The 25,051-nt window shown below is 40.9% G+C and overlaps 1 protein-coding gene across 4 annotated transcripts in view; it reads left to right on the top strand.

The window, feature by feature from the left end:
- The first annotated feature begins 1,115 nt into the window (after window positions 1-1,115).
- DENND5B (DENN domain containing 5B) overlaps window positions 1,116-25,051 on the top strand; it is a 152,745-nt gene continuing 128,809 nt past the window's right edge. For 2 of the 4 annotated variants that reach the window (XM_019736899.3, XM_019736890.3), the window contains exon 1: window positions 1,116-1,611. In XM_019736899.3, coding sequence (XP_019592458.1) covers window positions 1,491-1,611 — 121 coding nt within the window. In that variant the 5' untranslated portion in view covers window positions 1,116-1,490. The remainder of the gene's footprint in view (window positions 1,612-25,051) is intronic. The other 2 variants (XM_019736908.3, XM_019736918.3) reach the window with 2 other exon arrangements.

Below are 25,051 nucleotides of genomic sequence, written 5' to 3'. Positions count from 1 at the left end.
CTGGCTGTGTCAATTATCCTTACCCTGATTTCTTGATTTTTTTCTTACATTTCAAAATTGAAGCGGGAGAAAACGAGGATACAAACTACAGTAAATGAGGGTATGCATGCATAAATATCTCCCAGGAAGAACATTATTCAGTCAAATAATTGAGGTTCCTTTTCTGTCTACTTCCCTGGAAGGTTTGCTTGTGTGTCTACAATGTTCATGATACCCCATCACCACCCCACCTTATACCCAAATCCGGAAAGAAGAGAGTAGGGAATGGTATGGAAGGGATGACAATGTGGAGATGGAATCCATTCAACTCTTCACCTTGAAGGAATAAGAACTAGTGGGTGAGCTCCACCTGAATAAGGGATAATCAGAGGAAAGAGCAGGGTAAGAAAGCCACGGCCTTGTGAGGATCAGAGTTCAGAGTCTAATTCCTGTTGCCTTATCAGTCTCCTATTGTACCTGCAGGGAGAGCTGATAATATCAAATGAGTACAGAGCTGGGGAACTAGAGCGCCTTGGCTATTTTACACTGACCTGGAAAATGTCAGGATAAATTACGGAATTGGGGGGCGGGATGAGGGGAAGTTGGCAGTGGTAGTCCTTTTATAAGTCTCAACGCTTTGTGGGTATTGAGGTTTTTTGTTTTTGGTTTTTCTCCCACCGCTGAGCTGTCACCAATTCACTGAGGAAGGATTGCTTGTGAATGGGGACGAAGGCTTGGAGGATTTAAGGACTAGGATCTTAAAACGAGATAGGCATCTGATCATGCCACAGTTTAAAAGATGTTGATGGTCCAGACCGTTGTGGGAAACGATCTCAGAGCGGCTGTTAACCCTCCCTAAAGCTGCATTTATTTATTTTTATTTTTTAACATTAGGATAGGTAGCATCCCTTTAGAAGGCGGAATGCCGCTCTGTGGCTAACCCTCTAGTCGGCTGGAGGTCAGGAGGCGTGTCTGCGTGTGGTCGCCCCCTGCGCCGCAGCCCTGGCTGGCTGGCACGAATCGCGCCCGCGCCGGGCGCTCCCCCGTAGCCCGCTGGGCGCGCGCGCGCACGGGCGAAACGCGTGCTCTTCGCGCGCGCGCCCTCCCTCCGCCCCCCCTTCACCAGCTCCACGCGCTGGTCCTGGGCGCCCCCGCCCTCCCCGCGCGCCTACAGCCAGCGCGCCGCTCAGCTGACCGGCGGGCGCCAGACGCAGTAGCTCCCAGCTCACTAGCGCAGCTGCGGCGGCGCGAGCCTCTCTCGCCGACACTCCCCCTGCGCGCCCCTCCCCGCCGGGACCCGGGTCGAGATCGGGAACCACTGGGCGCGAGCCCGCGGCCGCTTCCCCGGCGCTGAGCGAGGACTGAAGCTGCGGTAACGAGCGGCGGCTGCGCGGCCATGGGCGCGCCGGTGTCGCCCTAGGACGGGCACGCGGAGACCGCAGCCCGAGCAGCAGCCTCGGCTTCTAGCCTTCCAGAGCGGCGGCGGCGGCGGCAGGAGCAGCGCGGCCGGGATGAGCGGGAGCGGCGCGACGCCCGGCCCGGGCTCCTCCCCGGCCGCCTGCCGCTTCGCGCACTACTTCGTGCTGTGCGGGATCGACGCGGACAGCGGGCTGGAGCCCGATGAGCTGGCGGGTAAGGCCGGGCTGTGGCGGTGCGGAGGTTCCCTGAGGAACGCGGGGGACGCAAGGAAGGCGGGGTGCGGGCTCCAGACAAAGTCAGCTCCCGGCAGCGCCCGTTTCCCGGCCGGCCGAGCGCTCGGGCAGCGATTTAATGACATTGTTATTTATTCCACTTGCAGGGTGCGCTCCTAAGCCCACGGGCGCCGCGCCGCCCAGAGCGCCTGCTGCGGGCTTTTGCCTCTGGGCGCGGGGTTATTAATAACGGGCGCGGAGGCAGGGGCGGGGGTGACCCCGAGGGCAATGCCCCCACCGGCACGCGGGCCCCCTCGCCTGCAGCTGCACACGGAGGCGGCCAGTGAGTCACCGGGCGCGTTAACTCCCCTGCCTTGCTGCGATCCCGTGTATCCCACCCCCACCCCACACCCTCTGTGCCCCGGCTGCGAAGTTTCAGCCCGACGCGTGACGCGGCGCTCGGGACCCCTCGAGGGAGGGGATGCGGGAGAGCTCTGGGCTACGGGGCGAGCCCCTACCGGGGCGGTAGTGGCCCCGCGAGGCGAGCGCAGGGAGGGAGGCTAGTTGGACTTCATCCCTGACTGTTCCCGGTCAGCGCCGCCTCCCGCTTCGGGTTCTGCGATGACGGTCGAGTCACCTTTTGGAATCTTATCGATTTGGCAATGTCATGGAGCTGACGAAGACCTTTGACCGCTGGTGACCGGCACGATGCTTTGGTGACACTGTGTACACTGTTCCCGAGTTTTAGTAGTGGGATATTTTTCTCTCTGTTGGGCGCACCGTGTGTTACTGCCTGGGTTTTCCTGGAGGGGCTTCGGTCCTTCCCCTTGACTCATTTGATGGCGCAGTGCAGGGTTGAGCTGGGGAACCGACGCTGGGAAAAGGGCCTTTAAAGGATGGTGGGGGTGGGGGGAGGAGAGTGCACAGTGTCAAGAGGAGGCCGAGGAGAAACGACTGATTTCATTTTTCACGCCTTTTCCTTTCCGCTTGCCTTCTTGGATCTGAATCTTGGTTTTTTTTAATGGGTGAGACAAGTGATATCTACCTCCTGAACTTTATCTGTGTCAGTGTTAAACAGGTCATAACCCTTCAGAACGGCTTCCTTTGGACACAACGTTCCTTACTGATTGCACCAATGTGTGTTTTTTCCCCGACTCTTCTTTTTGAGTGGGTGGGGGCTGGGAAGAATGTGTTAACTACTAAACAATAGTAAACAAAACTGTTCAGCCTTAAGATACAGTACCCATCAACCCACGTCTTAGCTAAGTGAGTATCTTTTTAAGTCAGTTTCACAGCAAAACGTTTTCAAGAAAAACTATAAGTAAGTTTTAGTTAAAATTTTTTTGAAAAGGAGGAATGAGTACCAGGTTTTTCTGTATGTGTAATTATGTAATCATGTTATTTCTTCAATTAAGATTTCATGTACATATTAATTTTGGCTATATTGAGGGGTAGAAAGTCAGAAAAAATGTCTGCAGGAGAATTTAGAGAGATCCCTCTTTTGGGGTTGGTGAAGGGGTTATTTTATTTTCTAGAATTCCGTCTTCCCTAAACATTCTAACATTTGTGGCACCAGGTCCACTTGGAGGCCTTCTGTCACTGGTGACTGATGAAAGGGACAAGCCTGTATTTTTTTTCTTTTCCATCTCAAGTATGTATGCCTAGTTAAGCTAAAACAACACCTGTAGGTGTGGCTTGGGACTCTTTAGGCACAGTGCAAATGCCTTTAACAAAATTAAACAGTAAAAAAATTAATTTTTAATGCATTTTTTTAGACACAAGCTGGCTTTTCCTTTTGCAGTACTATGCATGAGTATGGGTGATGGTTTGAAATTTCTGTTCCTCGTAACACTTGGTGTTTTGAAATAACATTTTGCTTGATAATATTCAAGTATCAACAAAAGTGTATACACATTTTAAGAGATGTTATCTTAAAATGTGTATACATTTTTTTTGGCACCCTCTGTAGTTGAATGAAAGGTTTTTGAAAGTCTTGAGGTGTAGATTTTTTTCTAGGTGTGCTCTAGGCACTGGGAACAGCTGTGAACAAAGCAATAAAAAATATCCCTACCATTATAATACTTACATTCTAGTGTAAACAAATAATGAAAATATATAGTTTGCCAGATGTAAATACATGCTATACAGCAGGGAAATGAGGCTAGGGTAATGGGAGCAGAATGGTTGGGTGATGGGGTTACGATTTTAAATAAGATGGTTAGGGAAGCCTTACAGATAAGTTGACATTTGAACAGAGCCCTGAAGGGTTCTTGGAAGTAAGCCATGTGGGTTTTCTTGGGGAACAGCATTGTAGGCAGATGAAATAGCACGTGCAAAGACCTGAGGTGGGATAGTGCCTCGTTTGTGCAGGTAACAGCAAGGAGGCCAGTGTGGTTGGAGCTGAGTGAAGGGGAGAGTAAGAGATACGACCATAGAGAAAGGGTAGGGCAGCTTGTGTAGGGCCTCATAGACAATTGTCAGGCTTTTACTCTGAGATGGGAAAGCACTAGAAGGTTTTGAGCAGTGTAATGACAAGATTTGATGTGTCCTCTAAAAGGACTGCTGTGGCTGCCATGTCGACTAGACTATATCACCGGCAAGGATAGAGGTAGACCAATTAGGAGGCTCTTTTCCACCTTCTAAGTGAGAGGTATTGGTGGCTTGTACCAAGGCGGTAGTAGTGAAGTGTTAATAAGCTAGATATATTTTGAAGGTAGAACCAGCAGGACTTGCTGATGAACTAGATGTGGTATTTATATTCAAAGAAAATGATTCAAGATGACTCTAAGAGTTTCAGCCTAAACAATTATCTCTGTTTACTGAAATAGGAAGACTATGATGAAGAAGCAGGCTGGAGAAGATTAGTTCAGTTTTGGGCCTGTTAACGTTTGAGGTGCCCCTTAGACATTCAGATGGGACTATCCAGTTGGCAAGACATCTCAGGGGTCTAAATTTATATTTAGATATAAATTGAAAGCCATGAAAACGGGTACCATTACCCAGGGAGTGAGAGTGAGAAGAGGATCAAGGATTGCATCCCAGAGACACTCCAACATTCAGAGGTGGGGAGGATGAAGAGGAGACATTTCTAAAGAGATTAAGAAGTGTAACCAGAAGATGAGAGGAAAACAGGAAAATGTAATATTGTGTTCCCAACTAGCATTCTTCTTGACTATTTCTATAGAGGTACATGTGAGGATCAGGAAACAAGACCAGCGAGTTAGGCAAATTAGTCAGAAGGTTGTCTCTGTTTTGCTGCTTTAATTTCAAAGTTAATCATAGTTAAGTTTCTAGTTTACTCTTCTGGAACTGATGATCTATTTTTATTACACTGTTTCTTAGCAAGTTGTCACCCTGCCTGCAGAAGGTCTTAATTGACTTATAGTAAGCATAAATTCTATCAATTACCTTATAGACATTTTATTAACATGCACATATTCCTAGAATTTATACTCTGCTGGTGGTAGAACATTGAAATCAAATTAAGGACACAAACCATATGATAGAGTCACAATTAAATAGACTAGGATCTTATGATAAAGTTGTCAGGACTTTAAATTGTTTTGTGGACACTCCTCCCAGTAAAGCCCAGCTTTACCAATAGTAGAAAAGATTTCTTTCATCTCAAATAGGTCTCTTAATAGATAAAAATAATTTAAATATATAAATAAAAAATATTTTTTAATGGAGGACCCAGAAATTTTACAGGGACACACACACACAGTATATACACATGTACACATATATGCATGTATATACATATACAGTTATACTGACTGATATTACCCATTGTTCTTTTTTTCTTTTTTTAAAGATTTTATTGGGGAAGGGGACAAGGACTTTATTGGGGAATAGTGCGTACTTCCGGGACTTCCCTCCAAGTCAAGTTGTCCTTTCAATCTTAGTTGTGGAGGGCGCAGCTCAGCTCTAGGTCCAGTTGCCGTTGCTAGTTGCAGGGGACACAGCCCACCATCCCTTGCAGGACTCGAGGAATCGAACTGGCAACCTTATGGTTGAGAGCCCGCGCTCCAGCCAACTGAGCCATCTGGGAGCTCAGCGGCAGCTCAGCTCAAGGTGCTGTGTTCAATCTTAGTTGCAGGGGGCAGAGCCCACCATCCCTTGCGGGACTCGAAGAATTGAACTGGCAGCCTTGTGGTTGAGAGCCTGCGTTCCAACCAACTGAGCCATCTGGGAGGCAGCTCAGCTCAATGTGCCGTGTTCAATCTTAGTTGCAGGGGGCAGAGCCCACCATCCCTTGCGGGACTCGAAGAATTGAACTGGCAACCTTATGGTTGAGAGCCTACTGGCCCATGTGGGAATAGAACCGGCAGCCTTCGGAGTTAGGAGCATGGAGCTCTAACTGCCTGAGCCACTGGGCCGGCCATTGTTCTTTTTCTAGCACGTATTAGCTGTTGTGCTTCTCCTGTTCACTGTACATTTTCAAGATACACCTCATCCATAAACAAAAATGTCAAGTGCTAAAGCAGAAATGTTTAAATTTCCTTTAAATGTTAAAGATACAAAAAAGAGGTGTAAGTAGGAGTAAGTTGTTGGAATTAGTTGATGTGAAGGAAGGCAGATGTCATTTTGAAAATTTCTTTTATGGCTCATTTCATCTAAGACCTAGCTGTAGGAACTTATGGGTCTTGATCTATAGCAACAAATCTTTTAGGCAGTGGAAAAATGAAGGATGTATTTAGACTTTTGTTCAAGTAACATAAATATGCAAGTCCCCAAGAGGGAAGGGTCTTTGCCTCTCTCTTTCATAGTACGTTGTACATAGTACACCGTGATTAATAAGTGAATGAATGTGAAGTTTATGTACGCGTCTACAAATTCTGTGGTGAGCAGAACATTCTTAAAGCATTCCCATGGTCGCTGGATTCAGATCTCCTGATAGATACTGAAGTCAGATGGGTGAGATTCCTGCCACAGGCCTTTGTTTAGCCCTCTTTCTTGGTGTCTCTAGCTGTTTATTTTTAGCTTTGGTTATCTTGGGTGTGGTTTCCAGAAGAGCTTAGGGGCGGTGGAGACATGGTCTAAATTCAGATAAAAAATTTAGTTGAGACTGGCAGAGTATCATGCCACAGTAGTTCTGGAAGGGACCTTAGACATCGTTTACATAGAAGAACCAAGGCTGAGAGATGAAGGGCCCTCTCAGAGGTCACATTTGACCAGCCACAGACACCTGGTGGTTCTAGTACACTACACTCCGTAGTTATTTAAGCTCAGAAAAAAAGATGACTTGACTTGAGTTCAGCAAGCACTTAAGGCTTGCCCTTAGTCCAGACTGAATATCCTAGTCAAGACTGTGCTAAAGTGTGTCTTTGAAAAATAGTGGCCAGGTTTCGGTGGGGTAGGAGTGGCCCCGGTCTGACCGCCGCTGGTACTGCCTCAGTTGTTAGCTTTGCTGACATCCAAGGCCCACAGTAGGTTATGTTTGGGAGGTTGGATGGTCAGGCCTGGTAACTGGGGAGCTGAGGAAAAAGTAATATTACAAGAATCAGCCTCCATTCTAATGAGGCCAAAGAAGATTTAAGATTTAGTTGCTATGGTATATTGATAACTTGGTTTTTAAAATCCACTGGGAATAAAAAGTTCTCTATGGTGAAATTGGTCCAACAGTGAGTGCAGCTAAACTCCCTGTGATAACCCCAGGGCTCAGGCATCTGCTCTGTGTGTTAATGCAGGACAGATCAGAAAAGATGCGATGTGGAGGGAAAGGGGAGGACGGAGAAACATACGAGTCTTTGGAGGAGGAGAAAATTGTTATTAGTGAAAGGGGATGGGGTGGGGGCAGAGATACAGGGGGCTGGAGGAGTGCAAGTGTATCTGCTGCTGAGGTGTGGTGACAGACTGTTCTGACGTTTCTGAGTATATGCTTTTGCTTATATTTTCACTGCTGGTCACGGACACTGCTGGAGTAATGCAAGTAATGCAGTAAATGCATGTATTAAGAATACAATGCACTATTAATCGTAATTTCCATGAAGCGCCATATGGAAGAAAACATTTATTGGAGGGTAAAGACAGTTCCTTCATAAGGTACTTTAGGAAGCAAGTGCCATATCTCCAGACCCTTAACATTGTTGGTGGATAATGATCTAAATTTTGTTTTGGTAAGCATAACTAGCTATTATACTTTGGATTAATTATTCAGTGTTATATGCTTATAGTGTGCCAGGTTGTGGAGTATACAGGTGACAGTCACCATTCTGTAAGAATCTACAATGAAATAGCAATAATAAGATAACCAACATTTATTCAGTGCTTTCTACATGCCAAGCTTCATAGTTAAATGCTTCATAGTTACTACCTCATTTAATCGTGACAACAACCTTCGGAGGTGGCACTATTTTCTGTGTTTTACAGATGAAGAAACTGAGGCTAGGGAGTTTAAGTATTTAACGCAGGTTGATATAATAAGCCAGAAACCTGGATTGAAGGTCTGTCTGACGTGATCGATTTATGCCCATAACCACTACCTTTGCTTCCTCCTTAGTAATATACACTGTATCATACAGATCATGAAATCTACTAGTATAGGAACCCTATGTGGATAACCTTATAATCAAATGAGACTACCTTTTAAATCCTCTATGTACCGTGTTTCCCTAAACATAAGACCTAGCTGGGCAATCAGCTCTAATGCGTCTTTTGGAGCAAGAATTAACATAAGACCCAGTGTTACGTTATGTTGTGTTATGTTGTGTTCTGTTCTGTTCCGTTCCGTTCCATTCCGTTCCGTTCTGTTCTGTTCTGTTATAAGACCCGGTCTTATATTAAAATAAGACCGAGTCTTATATTAATTTTTGCTCCAAAAGACGCATTAGAACTGATTGTCTTGCTAGGTCTTATTTTCGTGGCAACACGGTAGGAAAGATAATTAAGAGGGAGACTACTGGTATTTATGACCTTCATGACTTGACCTCGCTTGTCTCTTCTGATGGCCAGCACCAATAATGTCTCTTGCATGCACTCCTACATTTATTTTTCAAAAAAATTGGAAGAGTAGGTATTTGATGTTACTTTTATTTTTATTAATGTATATATAAATAAAAAAACACTTTTAAGTTTTTTAACCTCTTTGTTCTTCTTACTGGGTTTTATCTATCTTTTCTTAGCATGAATTGTTACTTGTCCTTAGATAAGTTTATAATTTTTAAAAGGAATGTCTGATTGCTTGTAAAACCTTGGCTGGAAGGACAGTGAGAACAGTAGTTAAAGCTGGACACATAGTCAGAAGCCGAGATTTCAGTCCTAACCTGTCATTTAGGACAGCTGTGGGCCTCAGTGTTTTCATTTGTCTTGAAGGGGTTAAGTGAGATGACTGATTTCTGAACATATCACCGCTTTCTGTTCCATGGGCCTGAAATTGTTTTTCAGTAAAAAAACTAAATGCATCAGTTAATACGAAAATTAACCCTAAATGACATAAAAACGTGACGATGAATATATACCACATATACCACATGAGGACTGATCAAGTAATTATTTCTGCTACACGGAAAGGAAAACAAATCAGTCTATGCATTTCCCTTTACAGGAGAGGTGCAATTCTTAATACATTTTTTGAAATGTTAATATCAGTTCATGGATTCTACCTACATGGACTCTTAGGGATCCAGGAACCCCTGTTTGAAATGACCATCTTAGATCATCTCTAGAAGTCTGTATTCTAGTAGTATGGGTGATCCTGCCGGTTCTCTACAGAATAGCTGATGGGATCTTACAATAATTTTTTTCCACTTAAAATTCTTAAGTAGCTTCTTTTGTATTCAGATTAAGATTCAAACTCTTTACCCTGTGTCTTTGTTTGGGCTGCCACCCATAGACTGGGTGGCTCATAAACAAATTTCTGGAGGCTGGGAAGTCCAAGATCAAGGTGCCAGCAGATCCGGTGTCTGGGGAGAGTCCTCTACCTGGTTCATACATGGTCTTCTTACGTAGAAGGAGTGAGGGTGATCCCTGGGGTCTCTTTTATATGGACACAAATCCCATTCATGGGGGCTCTACCCTTATGACCTAAGTACCTCCCAAAGGCCCCACCTCATCATGATAATTTTGGGGGGACACAGATATTTAGTCTATAACACCCTGGTTTACAAAGCTCTTCATGATCTGGCCTCTGCCTTCCTTTGCATCCTCTTCTGACTGGATCACTTTTTCGTTGTATTTTATGTTGGATTTTTTACGTCAGATTTCCTGCAGGTCCTTAAACACAGCAAGTTGCTTCTTGTCTCATGGCCTGTTCATCTTCTGTTCCCTCCCGGGCATCCTCTCCCCTAGACTGGCATCATCCATTATAAAATGTGAGATGCATTTGTAATTTTAAATTTTCTAGTAGCCACATTTAAAAAGTAAAAAGAAACAGGTGATATTAATTTTAATGATTTTATTTATGCATCAATGATATTATTTCAACATAACATAAAAATTATTAATGAGATACTTCTTTTTTTTTTAACTAGATCTTCAAAATCTAGTATATATTTAACACAGCCTGTTTCAGTTTGGACTAGCCACATTTCCAGTGTTCAGTAGCCGCATGTGGCCAGGCCAGTGGCTACCCTGTTAGACAGTATAGCCCTACATCTTTGCAAGATTGGCTTCTTCTCAGCGTTCGAGTTTCTGCACGCACGTTACCTCCTCAGGGCAGCCTTCCCAGGCCATTCTGTATAATGGTGTCCTTCCTTCCCCTGCCTCCCCATTCTTGCCAGTCACCCTGCTCAATTTTCCTCATAGCACTTACTGGTACCTGACGATACATTGTAAATGCATTTCTCTACTTTGTAATGTCAGTCTTCCCCAATATTGTTGGCTGGCTGCTAAAGGGTGGGACCTCTGTCTCTCTTGTTTATTATTGTACAGTCACCAAGATAGTGCCTGACCCATAATAGGGACTTAAATAGATTGTTCGACTAAGTGGATGAGATAATTTGAGATGGACAAAAATATAACTTATCCTTTTGTTACTGACAATAAAAGTTAGTAGGTTTTGATTTATGTGTGGGTTTATAACCTCTAAAGTGGAAGCTAGAGGTTTCGTTGCTTTTTTTTTTTTATGGGAAGCTTGAGATTGATGAAGAAGCAAGAGTGTGGATGAATTATTAATTTTTTAAAAAGGTATATATCAGCTTTGTGGTAAGCTACTAAAATTTCTTCTGTCTATTATATTTATTAGCCTATTCCTGCCCTCTTGAAATAAGCTATTATAAATAAAATTAGTAACCCTTTTTTTCTTTACCACCGTTACGCTAGCGAACATGCAGATATTAGCAAGGCTTTGATTTTTTTTTAAGCAAATAACATGTCTTATTTATTTATAAATTAATGCCACGTGATGAACACGTAAATGGTGGGTAGTGTTTATGAAATTTCAGAAAGTGGTTGTATTAAAGAGCGCTTGTAGCATCAGTTGTGGTTTTACGAGAATATCTTAGGAAATGGCATTCAGTTTCCTTCGTCACGGGCATCCACATCAGCTTTGGGCATGGTTAGTCAGTTGCGTGCTTTATTTCTGTAAAGCTTAATTCTTTATATATTTTTTCCTTCTATGTTTTGTCTTTATTGTGCATGGTGTAATGTTCTGTTCCGCCTAAGGCTTGACTTTTTAAGATGTCACCATATAATGACCTTTTAGCCAGAGATTTCAAAAATTTTCAGTATGAGACTGTCTTTTCCACATTACTTTTCAAACAGAATGCAAAGATGGTTGGCTGCGTGTAAGCAGGTAGGAACTGAGAATTCTAGGAATAGAAGTGGAACCATTTTCTACGCTGCTGAGACAGCACATTATAAGGCTGGAAGAACATGAAAGAGTTGCTTTCTCAGACATCCCTGCACCTTTCCCAAGAATCCATGACATTTACTAACTGTAGTCTAATTAAAATATTGTAATTATTTAATTAACACGGGTTTCTTGAGTTAATACCTTTTAATTTTTCTGTAAACTTGTATACATCACTGGTACAGAAAGGTATTTTTTAAAATAATGCTTTCTTTAAATGACTTTCCCAGTTGTGTACTAGCACTATTAAGTTAGTGGTAGCTCCAGGAAATCACATTTATATGATGTAGCTCTGAAAGTATTAATAGTGTGTATTGGGTCATGAATTGTGTTTGGTGATTTATAAACATTATCTTTAAGCCTCACAATAACTTGAAGGTGTTATTTTCCATTTTACAGACAAGGAGGCTGAGGATCCGCGAGGTGTTGCCCAAACTCAAAGACAGTAAAGGCCAAAACGGGATTGCATCCCAGGCTGTCTGGCTTCAGAGGGCCTGTATCCAGTCTGTCCTGCTGCCCCTCCCAGGCCTGCAGACTAGCTGTCCTCAGCCGCTGGGTAGTGACACATTAGTGGACCTGCCATTTGTGAGCTGGGTCACAAGTAATTATAAGCAATAGTTGAAATACTGAGGTGTAAATGATACGTGTTTTTCTGTAAATGGAATGGATTCAAGGTCTTCCCTCCAGTGATGTCACTCGCACTCATTTCCATTCCTATGGGCTTTTATTGGATGGAAGAGAAAGAGGTGGCATTCCGTGGGCATGATGGAGGCCTATCTTGTTAAGGCTACTGCTAAGCTGCTGTTACTGATGCGCTGTGAATAGTTCGCACATACTCATATTCTCTTAGGAATGCCACTGCAAAAGTAGTCTGTACGCTTCCCTTCCCTGTAGATGTAAAAACGAAAATCGTTCATAATCTGAGGACATACTTGAGAGTCCGTTTTTCAACACTTAGGCTAATCTAGATTGTTTCTAGATACTTTCTTCAATGATAAAATGTGATGATGTCTTGGAAAGAGCTTTGAAGCTATGGAATGGTACAAAAATATGACGTAGAATTTTAGAGTTGTGGACTCTTTTAAGTTCAGCCCTGCTGTGAGGATGAGCATGCTGAATTGTTATATACAGTGCGGACCGCTAGGTTTTAAACTGTGAAACCCAGTTTAAAGACATTTTTAAGTGGGCTGTTTTAGATCCCAGAGGCCTTGTGATGTAAATCCACTTGTTTTGTATAATGTCTCCTGCCCGGGCCTGGAGAATCCAGGTTTCTGCTTTGAAGGCCATGTTTTCTTGCTCCTGCCAGTCTTCCTCTTTTCTAGTATGTCACCCTTTTACTCTCATTTGTGTAACACAGGAAATTATTCTATAGTTTGAAGAAGCATGAATGTAGAAGTGACATATAAATTAAGTTTCCGATAGTCTTACTAGTTCCTCAGTACAGCTTGGTACAGGTTTGCTCAGACCAGGTTTTTGTACTATTTTTTTCTAATTCCTTTTTCAAAGATTATCCTTATTTTCACCTTAGTCCTCATGAACCTGCCTCCTTTTGCTAGTTTGGTTGTCTCTTTTCTATAAAAACCTGTAGAAGAAGAATATGCTTTTGGCCAGAATTCCAGCGTCATTAAAACCTCATAGTGAAGAAATTATAATGTCTAATTGAATCCTCCAGTTACCTTCTCCGCCAGCAGAAACTGGGAAGAGTTTCTTATTTCCCACAGCTTTTTCAGGTTTCATACTTCCTATTTCTAGTATCCCTTCAGTTTCTTTCCGTTTCCTTCTCTCTCAGTCCTTTGAGAAAACGGACATTTTGCTAGATCAACAAAATTCTTTCTCTGTACGTATTAAGTTCATATCATTTTTCCCCCTGTAGATCAGGACTAAAATAGCAAGGAGAGGTTATTTCTCCCGAGGCAGGTGAGGCAGGAGTTGTTTGGAGGGGCAGTGAGCATCTCTCGTGCAGTGTCCTGACATGAGTGTGCTTTTTGTGGTAAGAATCAGCACCAGCATATCAACTGGAATTCCACACGAATGAGACAGTGGCTTCCGTAAGGAGTGAGAGCAGTAGGACTTCAGGACTGGTTAGAGCTGTAAGGCGTATGAATGATTCACTTCTAGACTACAGGCTTTTGTTTCATTTTCTAGGTTAATTTCTCTTCAGTTTAAGGAAATTTAAATGGCTGGGGTAGCAAGATAACAGATTGTTTAAAAATCTTTCTCATCTCCTGTCTCAAGTGTATTCTTTTTCTTAATACATAAACTTTTGTCTGGATTTCAAAATATTCTGGCTCAGCTCCAGAGAAATGAGCTTTCCTGCTTCATTTGCTTTGTGCCATTGTTCACGAGAACAATGACTGTGATTTCACAGTTTATTAAAACACAGGCGTTGGTACCACTAAGGTGATTATGCCAAAATAGGTTATTTTGTTTAGTTGTTCTCACTCCTGTCTGGCAGTGCTTATTTTTCCATTGGCAGCCCTAGCTACAGTTTGATTTTAAATGAAAGCTGTGTGTGCTCAAATGTAAAATCTTGTGTATTCCTCACAGTGAAGGACCATCAGGCCTCATTTACTGTGAACCACTTGTAAACCCCTTGTCCCTGGTGGAAGGGCCTAGTGGGGAGAGGGTTAAATTACAGGGGGGGTGTGCGGAAGGTGGAAAGTGGGGAAAACAAAAATTTAAAACCACACCTGTTATTTCAAAATCCTCTTTCCCTGATCTCATAGAGCTCTCTCGCACCCTCTTTTCTACTTGGAAAATCACGTTTTATGGCTAGAGTGTGAGAAAGAGTAGAGAGATACCCAGACAAATGTCCTAGCCCCTGGAGTCCCCACAGATATAATTGCCCCCAGAGGAGTCATTATAGAGTCTCCTGCACAAATGTTACACCTACAGAAAGTTTAACAAAATCATGCTCGCTCTTCCCTGGAATGAAATCTTCTCTAAGCAGGAGTTAAAATTTAGCTTTTCTGAACGTGGCCGTAAGGCCAAGAAGTAGACATGATTTGTTGAATCATTAGAGAGCAGAGGCCTTGATGTGAAATGTGTGTTGACGTGTGTGCACATTTAGTATTTATTTCTGTGTCCCATTGAACTCTATTGAATAGATCAGTCTATTTTGTTGAAAGTCAGTCTTTGAGGGACAGCTGAAGCATTGGTGTATATGTGAGAGGGAGATTGGTGGGTAGGGGAAAAAGAAGTAACTTGAATACCTTGCTCTTAAAAATAAGAAACTCTTTTGTAAAATTCAGATTTGCTTTGGCGCTTAAAGGAGAGTGTAAATGGTTACATTATTTTAGTAAACACACTGAATAGTTTTTTAATGTCTTCTTAAGTAATGAGATATAGTCTCTTCTCAAGTGTGGGAACTACTTTCACCCTGTTCCCCTGTTCCCTGACCTCTACCTTTTGACCCTGCCGCTTTGTGATGAGATTATGGGCCTTTCAGTTTTTCTCCAGTCTACTCAGGTTTCCTTACACAGCAGCATAAAGCTTTAAGTGTCTGTAAAAGATGTTCTTAGAATTGAGGAGAACATTCAGATTTAATTGTGGGCAAGAGAATTGTAAAAATTTTTTTTAAGTCTATTTTTCTTAATACTGTTCAAAGTATCTATTTTCTAATAGGAACTTTCAAATTTTGTGGGTGTGTGTTTTCCTAAATATGTTTTTCATTTGGAATAAAACATAAAATAATGCTGCCTGTTTAGGGAGGCCAAAAATTAGAGCTTTCCGGGATAAGAGAACCTAACTCCCCATTGTTGCCTCTTTAGGTATGCGAAGTTAAAATCTGGATTCAGAGGGTATTAGGCAACAGCAACAAATCGAATATTTTCAGAGAGAATCAATGCTTTAAATCTGCTTATCTTATAATAGACACTTTTTTAGACACCTTATCAGATGCCTAAAATAGAGTAGCGAGAGGATCGGGGACACACAAAAGGAGATGATCTCATTTACTTTTGCCACTTGTTAGTAGTTCATAAAAGAAGTTGTTTTTTGGTGTGTGTGTGTGTGTGTGTGTGTGTGTGTGTGTGTGTGTGTGTTTTGAAAGGGTAAAATTAGTGTCAAAATAAAGCCTTGGGGATTATCTATGTATTTTATTATTGTCTGCATACTATCATCAAGTTTATCCAGAAAACTAAGCATTTGCTGTGTTACAGACATTTTAGTCGGACTTTCTGAGGAATGTCTGTTTCATGTAGTGTCAGAAGGATTTTTAACTATGAAGCTTTAGGACTTTGGTTTACATGGTACTTTCCTGCTACTGAATATTCACTAGGAGTGAGGATAAATAAAATAATTGGCTTGAAATAATAAAAGTAACTGCTTTTTAAAAAATTGTGGCCTTCAAATTATAAAAGTAATATATCTTTAGTTTAAAAACGACAATACAGGATTGCATTAAAGAAAACATCATCTGTTATTCCAAAGGGGTGGAATAGAAAATAAAAATAGAAGTTCTGATATCTGGTCACTGAACAGAAGCCAGAGTGACCATTTTACTGAGGTTAAAAGAGCTGAGCAACATAAGGTGTTGTTTTTTTTTTCAATCCAAGTCTTTGCCAGTGATTTAGTGTAAGACATCTGTAAAGACCTCTGGTAATTGTTGATTGAAAGAGTGAAGGAATAAATATTATGGAGTCGTCTACCTCAGGTGTTTACTTTGAGGGATAAAAATTAAATCCTTAGTACTTGCAAGACATTTTTTTAGAACCCAAGTCCTCTATACTATCAGTAATTAAAGTGAAATGGGAAAAGAAAGAGTAACTTTGAATCTCAGGAGATTAAAGCTAAAATAATCTATTTAAGATTTTTTGTCCATTGTGGAAAAGGGGAAAGCATTGGTGACAAATGAGATGGGAAGACAGGAAAGAGAAGCTAGTCATCAAAGGAGGCAATTCAGTGACCAATAAGATGAAGTAATGACCTCTATTTTACTGGGAATCTGATTTATTCGTAGTTAGTAGCAGAAGGGACATATGTTTAGATGGTATAAGAAACCTCTGTTGGAAAATCTGGTTGTTGCCCTTCAGGCTGTTGGGAGAGAATAATATCTCAGGGAGGCTGAATCTAGAAGCCACAGAAGATCTGACACTTGTCCCTCACAGCTCCTTTCCTGTCCCCCAAATAAGGGCTGTGTAAACATTTCCTGGTCAGTGCTGGCACTGGCTGCACAGAATGCCTGAAACAGAATAGTAAGAAAAGGAACAATCTTTTAATTGTCTTGGAATATTTTGCCTGTTGGTGCTTTTAGATCCCTTCTGTAAATGACTTTTCTCCTAAAACATACTTAGGAGTTTCGTATGTTTAAATCAACCAACCAACCAAAGACCTTAAGATACCAAAGAGGGGATATTTGTCATAGTAATTGGAAAAACTTACAGAAGGATGGATGTACTTCTCTCATTTTCTTTAAACCAATCAATTTACTGACATGAATATGACTTTTGTTAGTAATGACGGTACATTCTAAATTTTTTCTTTTGAGTAAACAAAACTCCTCCTCCAAAACAAACAAAACATTAAAAGAGAGAGAGAATTCTGGTTTTTATCTGGAGAGGTATTATTTGCATTTTGTTTCTGTTTAGTTATTTTTTAGGATGGACTGAATTGAGGTGAATTTTAGTTGCTCTAAGCATCGTGACTGGCATTGGTTCTTTAATAAAGGTTTTGGAGAATATAGCATAGTCACAAAAGAAAGTAGAGGGGCAAGCTATGGGGGAGAGGGGGCTTGTTTACGTATGTCCAGATCTCTGTTTCCACTTTTTGTTTATAGAAGTGGCTGTATACGTTACACATTTAAAAGAAGTATGTAGACTAGCCTGTTACAAGCATTTTATAGAGTGGGAGATGAGTTGTGAAGAGAGCTTGAATCTGGCTTTTGGAGGATTATTCTATCAGAATGCTTATTGTTACAGATCAAAGAGGTGCTAAAAAATAAAGGAGTTTGGCTGGTTCACATAGCAGGGTTTTCTGGCGGGTGGAAAGTGTCCGGGTGTAATTTGAACAGAGCTCTAGCTCCATTTTGCTGCATGTCTTTGTGCTCTGTGTGTCCCCAGTGTTAACTTCCTCTTCAGCGTGCCTTCCTTCATGGTAATGCAGTGGTGGTCCTAGTTGAGGCTTCATGTTTGCACATCACACCTTCCCTGGGAGAGATTTAACTTTCCTCAACCACTCCTCCCTCCGGTCATGAAAAAAAAAATCGGGGTCTTTGTTATGATTAGACCACTTTAGGCTTCTTTCCCTGGGGCCCATCCTAGAACCATTACTGTGGCAAGGAAGATGGGCGTAAACTGTTTAGAGACCAGTTTGTGATAAAGACTGTGGACAGCACTGCTTCACAGTAGAAGAAGGGGAAGTGGCTGTTGGAAAGCAGCGCAGGGAAGGCTAGACTATGAAGAGGGCCCCTGCAAGACAGAGGAAAGTCCCCATGAAGCTGTGAGCTAGGGAACAGCATGCTCACAGCCGTACTTTAGGGATATCACTCTGGATGAGGGGTGTAGAATGGTATTAAACTGGGAAGAGACTAGAAGGGGGGAACCAACTAGGAAATTGTCCTGTAAAACAAACCAGAGGGAAAGGGGCTGAATTAGCATAGTGGCAGTGGGAGTAAAGAGAGGATAGATAAAGAGATAGGGTAGATACTAGAATTGAACTTGACAGCTTTATTATATGTGAGGTAAAGGGGAGATGAGACACGTGACTGAGATCATGGGCCCAGGCAACAGGGATATGATAGTGTCATTCACAGAAGGAAGGAGCGCAGCAGGACGTTTCAGAGAATGGATGGTTAATTTTGAATTTGTGCTAGTGATGCTGCTGGTATGACTTTAATTCCGTTATAACAGAGAGGATTAAAACCACTTCCCCACATCTTATCACGAAAGTAGTGACTGACTATGTTAAAGGATGTGTGTGCAGGCAGGTAGGAGAGCGAAACTTGAATTCCAGGCTTCAGACCCAGAGGTTTCTGTTCTTTCCATAATGTCACACTTACCTTTATTTATAGACGTATCGCATGCTACAGAATACTAGCTATTATTGTCACGCATTTTATCTCCCCCTTTCCCCTCCCTTCCTTCCTCCCTCTTTTAAGGGAACCAAGAATGTGTGTATGTTAATTTAAATTTGTGTTTTTCAACATGGTGTAAAAACAATTAAGAAAAATATAGAAAGTACCCAAGATACAGGCTGAGACTTACTTTTGAGTTAGGATAATTTGTTGGGCATTAATTAGTAAACAATTTACCTTTTTTCCTGCAGTGCTTCAGTTTGTAATTAAAATGCACAGTTGTTTTTGTGGCAGACTTGAGTAGTGCATTTAGAATGCATTTGTGTTCTTCACCTAGGAGGCAGTGAACCACATGCTCCTAACACTTTGGAGTTTGTACAGCAGACAGCTGTCTAACCTGTTTGAATGTCTGCTGGGGCTTGCACTGGGTTGTAGGCGGGCCCTGCTGGAATGGTCAGGGCATCTGGCAATGCGCTGGAGCTCGGTATACAAACTGGCTGACACTGCATGTGTGGTGCTGTAGCAGCTGTAGAGCCTGGTGGGATGCGATGGCTCCATGAACAGGAACCATATCCTCGTTAACATAACTGATTGGATTAAGCCGCAGACACTTTGATGACTTTCAAGGTGTTGCTGGAACCTTCTTTTGATGTTCAAATACAATCCCTTAGGGTTGTGCCCTTTTTTACTGACAGCTAATTTTAGCCATTATTTTTTAAATAGATAACATATTCATGTGGTATCATTTTCAGAAGATACAAAAAGATTATGTTAAAAATAGGTCTCATGCTTTCCCCCAACCATCCAATTCCCTTCCCTAGACAAAACCGTAGTTGCCATTTACTCGTGCATGCCTCCAGAGGTAGTCTGTGTTCTATGCCATGTCTCTTACTGCTCTTACCTTTGAACTTTGGTGTCTGTCTTTCCCCCATGTTATTGTCTTTCTACCTCACTTTATTTAGTAGCATGAATAATAAAGGTACTGTTCACATTATATTTTTTGTTTATAGCAGGTCAAATACAGTCCCTAGTTTGCAGTTGACAGTCATGTTAAAGATGTTAAATGAATTGTCTGAGTTTGCATTGCTAGTAGCAGAAGTTCTCATAGAACCAGAAGATTTTTCTGGGTCCAAATACAGGCCCATTTCACTACAGAGAAACCTAATCATTCTCATGTGTAAAAGAGCCCCACCTCTTTAGTTTGATGGAAAGCAGAGCACTTATACTTTAGAAAAAGAACAATAATAAACCCATTATATGTTAACTTAAATCACATTCTGAATGAAAACAGGACCAGCTTTCGTTGATCCTTTGTACATATGAGAATTACAGATTTTATTGGTTGCCCATCTGTTTAAGGAATAGGTTATTTATGGGTAATTGACCAAAGGCACTCAGGTAAGCAGACGTCTAAGTTGGTCAGGAGGGCTCAAGAACATAAATGTAAGAGGACTCAATAGGTACAATTCTTTCTTTTGATAGTTGAAAATCATCTACAAGGTTAACTGCACATGTTGCACTAATAAAAATTTTACTTAAGAAAACCTCCACTTTACTATCTAAAGAAATAACAGTACACATGTTTTGGTTAACCTTTTTTCTTTGGTAAGATACATTTCCACAAATTATGTGATACCACCTTGACTAGATGAGTTTTGCTATGCTAAGTGGAAGTTTTGATGGACTAAAGTGGGAGAGAAGGAAATCCAGTGTAAAGTATGTTGGTTTTGTGTTCTTAGAAAATTAAAAATAAAATAAAAAAAAAAAAAAAAACCCAAACCTTTTGATATGGAAAATGTCAAACATACACAAAAGTAGAGAGAATAGTGTAGTGAACCCTCATGTGCCCCTTAGCCAATTATCAACTCACTGCCAATATTATTTCATCCATTCTCATGCCTGCCTACCACGACCGCTATTTTGAAACAAATTCCAGATTTTATGTCATTTCACTCATAATATTTTAGAATGTGTCTCTAAAGAATTCTTTTATGTATACTTTTAAAAAATGAATTTTGATTTCCTATTTAATCTTCAGATCATGGTTACAATCAATTTATGTATTCAATAAACAATATGAAATGCCTTAGTGTCATCAAAATGCAATAATTAAATCAAGAGGTAAATATTATGCATGTTTTTAACATTTTAAAAGTTATATTGACGCGGATTTTGAAAAAGCATCAATGTTACTCCAACTTGGTAATTTAGAAATCTTAGAAGGCTCTTTCTTTTAACACAATTGTTATAAATAATCTTGTCAGTAGGGCTGCTTAACTGTATTTATTATTGCTGTAGAACAAATTATCCTAAAATACAGTGTTCAAAACAAGCGTTTATTATCTTGCATACTTTTGGAGGGTCGGGAATCCAGGAGCACCTTCAATTAGTGGTTCTGGCTCAGTCTATCTCAAGGTTACAGTCAAGTTGTTGGCAGGGGCTGCTCAGGCCTGGCCCAACTGGTGGCTGAAGAATCCGCTTCCAAACTCACCTGTGTGTTTGTTAGCAGGACTCTGATGCTCAGCCTCTTCACAGGCCGCCTGTTTGTCCTGGTGACCTGGCTTCTGGCTTCCCTCAGAGCAGGTGGTGGCGGGAGGTCATGATGGAAGCGGTAATTTTTTATAACCTAATCTCAGAAGTGGCATACCATCACTTCTGCCTTATACTGTCAGTCACACAGCCTAAGCCTGGTGCGCTGTGAGAAGGACCTCCACTGGGCTGTGAATATCAGGAGGCAGGGATCCTCCTGAGTCGTCTTGGAGGCTGGCTGCCACACTGGTTTTGCAGTGATAAAGCTTTTATACCTCTGATGGAGGACTTAACATCTTCAGCAACGATTTTAAATAGCGTATACCGAAGCTGTAGTAGCATGCAGGATTTTTATGCACTGTGTATTTGAAAGGAATAATACAGATCTACTGATTTAGAGAGGCAGTGTTAACAGACTTTGAGTGGAGGCTCTGAAGCCAGACTGCTTTGGGCAGTTATTTAAATTCCCTTTACCTAATAATAATAGTACTCTAACTCCTCATAGGATTTGCTGGTCAAATGCTTAGAACAGTGCTTGGCACGTAGTAAGTGCTCAAATGTTATGTTATTATTTTTCTTGTTAAAAGAACTTGAGAATGCAAGTAAACTCAGCTGCTTTTGTATCTGGGATGCAGGGTAGAATGTCGGCAGGTGAGAGAGAGGTGGCGGGAAGCAGTGTGCTGTGGGAAGGATGAGCCTTGACCTCTGAGGGCTGAGCAGTTGATTTGTATTTATGCTGCTGCTAACCCTGGGCAATTAGTGTTTATTTTAAACTACTTTGTTTAAAATAGAGTGGTTAGGCTTTTGGAGCACTTCTTTGTCCGTTTTTTGCTTCAGTAATAACACCTGTATTCATGCTTCAGCCTCAGCGATATAGGACACACAGGTGTTCTTTTCTTTAAAAAAAAAAAAAAAAAAAAAAAAAAATTTTAAATAATACTCCCGCTTCGAAAGAGAAGTGATGGTGGTATTTCTCTTTACAAAAGAAAAGAAAAAGGAAAATTAAAAAAAGAATGAAAAGGGTGGTAGTGGAAGGGAACTGAAAACTGCTTGATGATAAATTATGTAAGGAAGCATTTGGCTTTGGTCAGAAATTCAGTTGTTAGCCAGCTGCAAGTGAACCCATCTGGCACACTTTTTCATTATTCTTCTGAAATATTCATGGGCTCCAACAGTCCCTGCCTTGTTTCCATCAGACCCTCACATATTCTCATCTTCCAGTAGCCAATCTGGAGTTGCAGTGAATTGCCCTTCTTTTTTTCTTTATTGCTGAGGATGTAATCAATAAAGAATACACACTGGAGGAAAAGTTTGTATATACTCAAAACCCTCTTGCAAAATAAAGTGTGGGGCAAATTAATGTAAGATTTGAAAACAATGGCTAAAGTTATCACTACAGTTCATTCTGCCTTAAAGTATCGATAATACTTTAAACATCTCTGAATTACAGACCTCCTCTGATCATTACCCAGTACCCTTCTTTTTCATTAAAGAAATTTTAGTTTTGACTTAGAGAGCATAAGATTCGTAAACTTAAAACATTTTATTTATAAAAGGCATTTGCTAGTTTCTTATTAGTTTCCCAGAGATCTTTTGAAATCAGGATGTAGATTAAAGGGGATCATAAGTAATCTTTTTATATTTTGAAATGAACTTCTTTTACTTCAGCTCATTGATACTAGGGTTATTGTTTAGCATTCAAAAACGAAGTTCTGAAAATTGGTCTTATAAATTCTTCTCAAAGCTCATCAGACTGCTTTTTTACTGAATAGTAACTTGAGATTTACCTAGTTATTCCTACTTTTTTAGGAAGAAACTTTGCCACTATTAGGAAGAATGTCTTCAATGTTCAAATCTGATTTTCTTCATTCCATCAGCTCCCCGTTTTACATGGGAAGAGAACCCTCACTTTTTTTTTTTTTTTAAAGGTTGACAGTTTGCTGAGATTCTACCTAGTTGAGTCATTAAGATATTAAAAACAGTGGGGTCAGCCTTTTCATTTTTGTAGGTTTACATTGTAATAGCAGTGTTGAAAAATCGGGGCAGATTGTGTCACAGATTTGCATGGTACGGATTTTGATGTTTAAGTCTAATGGTTTTTTGGTTTCTCTTCCTTTAGCTTTGGCTCCTTTGTCTGCTCTGGTCTTGCAAGATGAAGAAACATAATGGCTTTATTGGGGTCAGTGCTTCCCAGAAACCTGGCTGACTTTAATGGTCAATAGGACCCACTGGCCACCTTTGAAACAAAGGATTTGAAGGCCTTGCAGGCTGGCCATCTGTCTCAGGAAGCTGTGTGTGGCTAATATGCACAAAGAAGTTTTACTTAGAGGCAGGAAGAAGCCTTTTCTACATAAGTATTTAGAATTTGTAAAAAACAGTTTCTGGGTAAATAAAGTGGTATTTAGTTTTGTGCTGTTGCAAGTTACCTGATTTTATTCCCATGTGTTAAGAAGAGATGAGTTGGATAGAATTAGAAGTCTTTCACTGAAGTAATTAAATTGAAGTTATTACAGAGCAGCTTTTTTAGATTAGAAAGGAAGAAGCTGAAAATTTGTCAGTTATTTGTTTATTATTTTCTTTCTTTTTTAAAAAATAAAATGGTTATCATTACCGAGATCATACACAACTACAAGCCATTTACTTATTTAAAATTAAATTTGTCCTTTAGGGAGTAATTCTGTAGTATAGAATGTGTGCATTCTTCACCTGTGGGTACTTAATTTGCCATTTTCATTTGTCAGTTAGACCTTTGGGCACTAAGGAGGTAGGGCTGGCTATTGTGTATTAACATTATTTCTAAGCATATCTTTCTGCCCTCTAGACTTGAAGCTGCTTGAGGAAAACGATTTCGCATAATAGGTGAGAGGATGAGTTCTGGAGTTGAAAGTGCTTGAGATTAAATCTGCCAGTTGCGAGTTTTGCCTCTTAAACTTTCTAAGCCTTGGTTTATCATCTCCAAAGCAGGGATGTATTTAACTCATAAAGTTTCTGGGTTGATAAATGAGATATATTGTCTTAGGTACATAGGAAGCACTCAGTAAATATAACCTATTGTTCACCTTTACAAGCCCTCAGCACCTAGTACAGTGCCATGCATATAATAGATGCTCATGGAACGTTTGTTGAATGGGAAAACTTCCAGAATGTGTAGCCATTGTCAATATAATTGGCAAATATATTGAAAAGGAAATAAAAGTTTGGTGTTTGATAATTGTACCTCATTTTGCCTATACTCTAGGCCATACTAGCTCCTATCACAAGCCTAACAAATATGAGGCACTCAGTTACATGCTTGAATACTTGTTGATTTTTTTCATTCCCCTTTGAAATGACAAGTTTTTGTGTTTGTCACTTTGTTATCCTACACAGATTGGGATTTTAAGTATCCTTTTTGAAAACTGAAACTATAAATTTAGGAAGTCAGATGTTGGCTAATCAGATTTCAAAATGCTGAGATTTCTTTGCTTATTTTTCAAGCTGAGCATCAAGTCTCGGGTAAGCCTCTTTTCTTACAGACATACTGGTACAAGTATATGGAGCAGAAATTATTATTTAGTTTATTTGCATGTACCTGGAATTGGGATATATTTCCTTGCTGTTTCTCTTTTGCCATGTGTGGGTAAGGAAATGCTTTGCTATGCTTTCAATTGTGTGTGTGTGTGTGTGTGTGTGTGTGTGTTTTCCCCCACAAGACTCTTACATTAGTGTGTAACAGTTGTACATTTGTTATTCAGATAGGGCCTCTGAATGTAGATATGTTTTGGTAACTGACCTCCCATTTTCTTCATTCTTCGCATATAATATTCTCTTTTCAAGTCCCTAAACATGACTGGGATCTTAACAAAAGGTTTTACCTAATCTCCTATTCCATTTTCTCATGGGACTATACTTCCTTTATGTAGTTCTAGTATTTCTGCTACAGTCTTTGCTAGGTGGGTTCACTAATGGTAAATTCTTTTTTTTTCTTGGCGGGGGAGGGAGCTGGTTGCTATATTAAATAGGGTAGACAGAGAAGCCATCTTTGAACAAAGGCTTAAAGGCAGTAAGCTAAGTGGATATTTGGGAGAAATGCTTTCCAGGCTGAGAGAACAGGCCCAACAAAGGCCCTCC

This window comes from Rhinolophus sinicus, chromosome 1 (genome assembly GCF_057876585.1).
Source record: "Rhinolophus sinicus isolate RSI-liver-muscle chromosome 1, RSI-T2T, whole genome shotgun sequence".
NCBI lineage: Eukaryota > Metazoa > Chordata > Mammalia > Chiroptera > Rhinolophidae > Rhinolophus > Rhinolophus sinicus.
The sequence above is the reverse complement of the archived record's forward strand: the minus strand, read 5'-3'. Positions and strand labels throughout refer to the sequence as shown.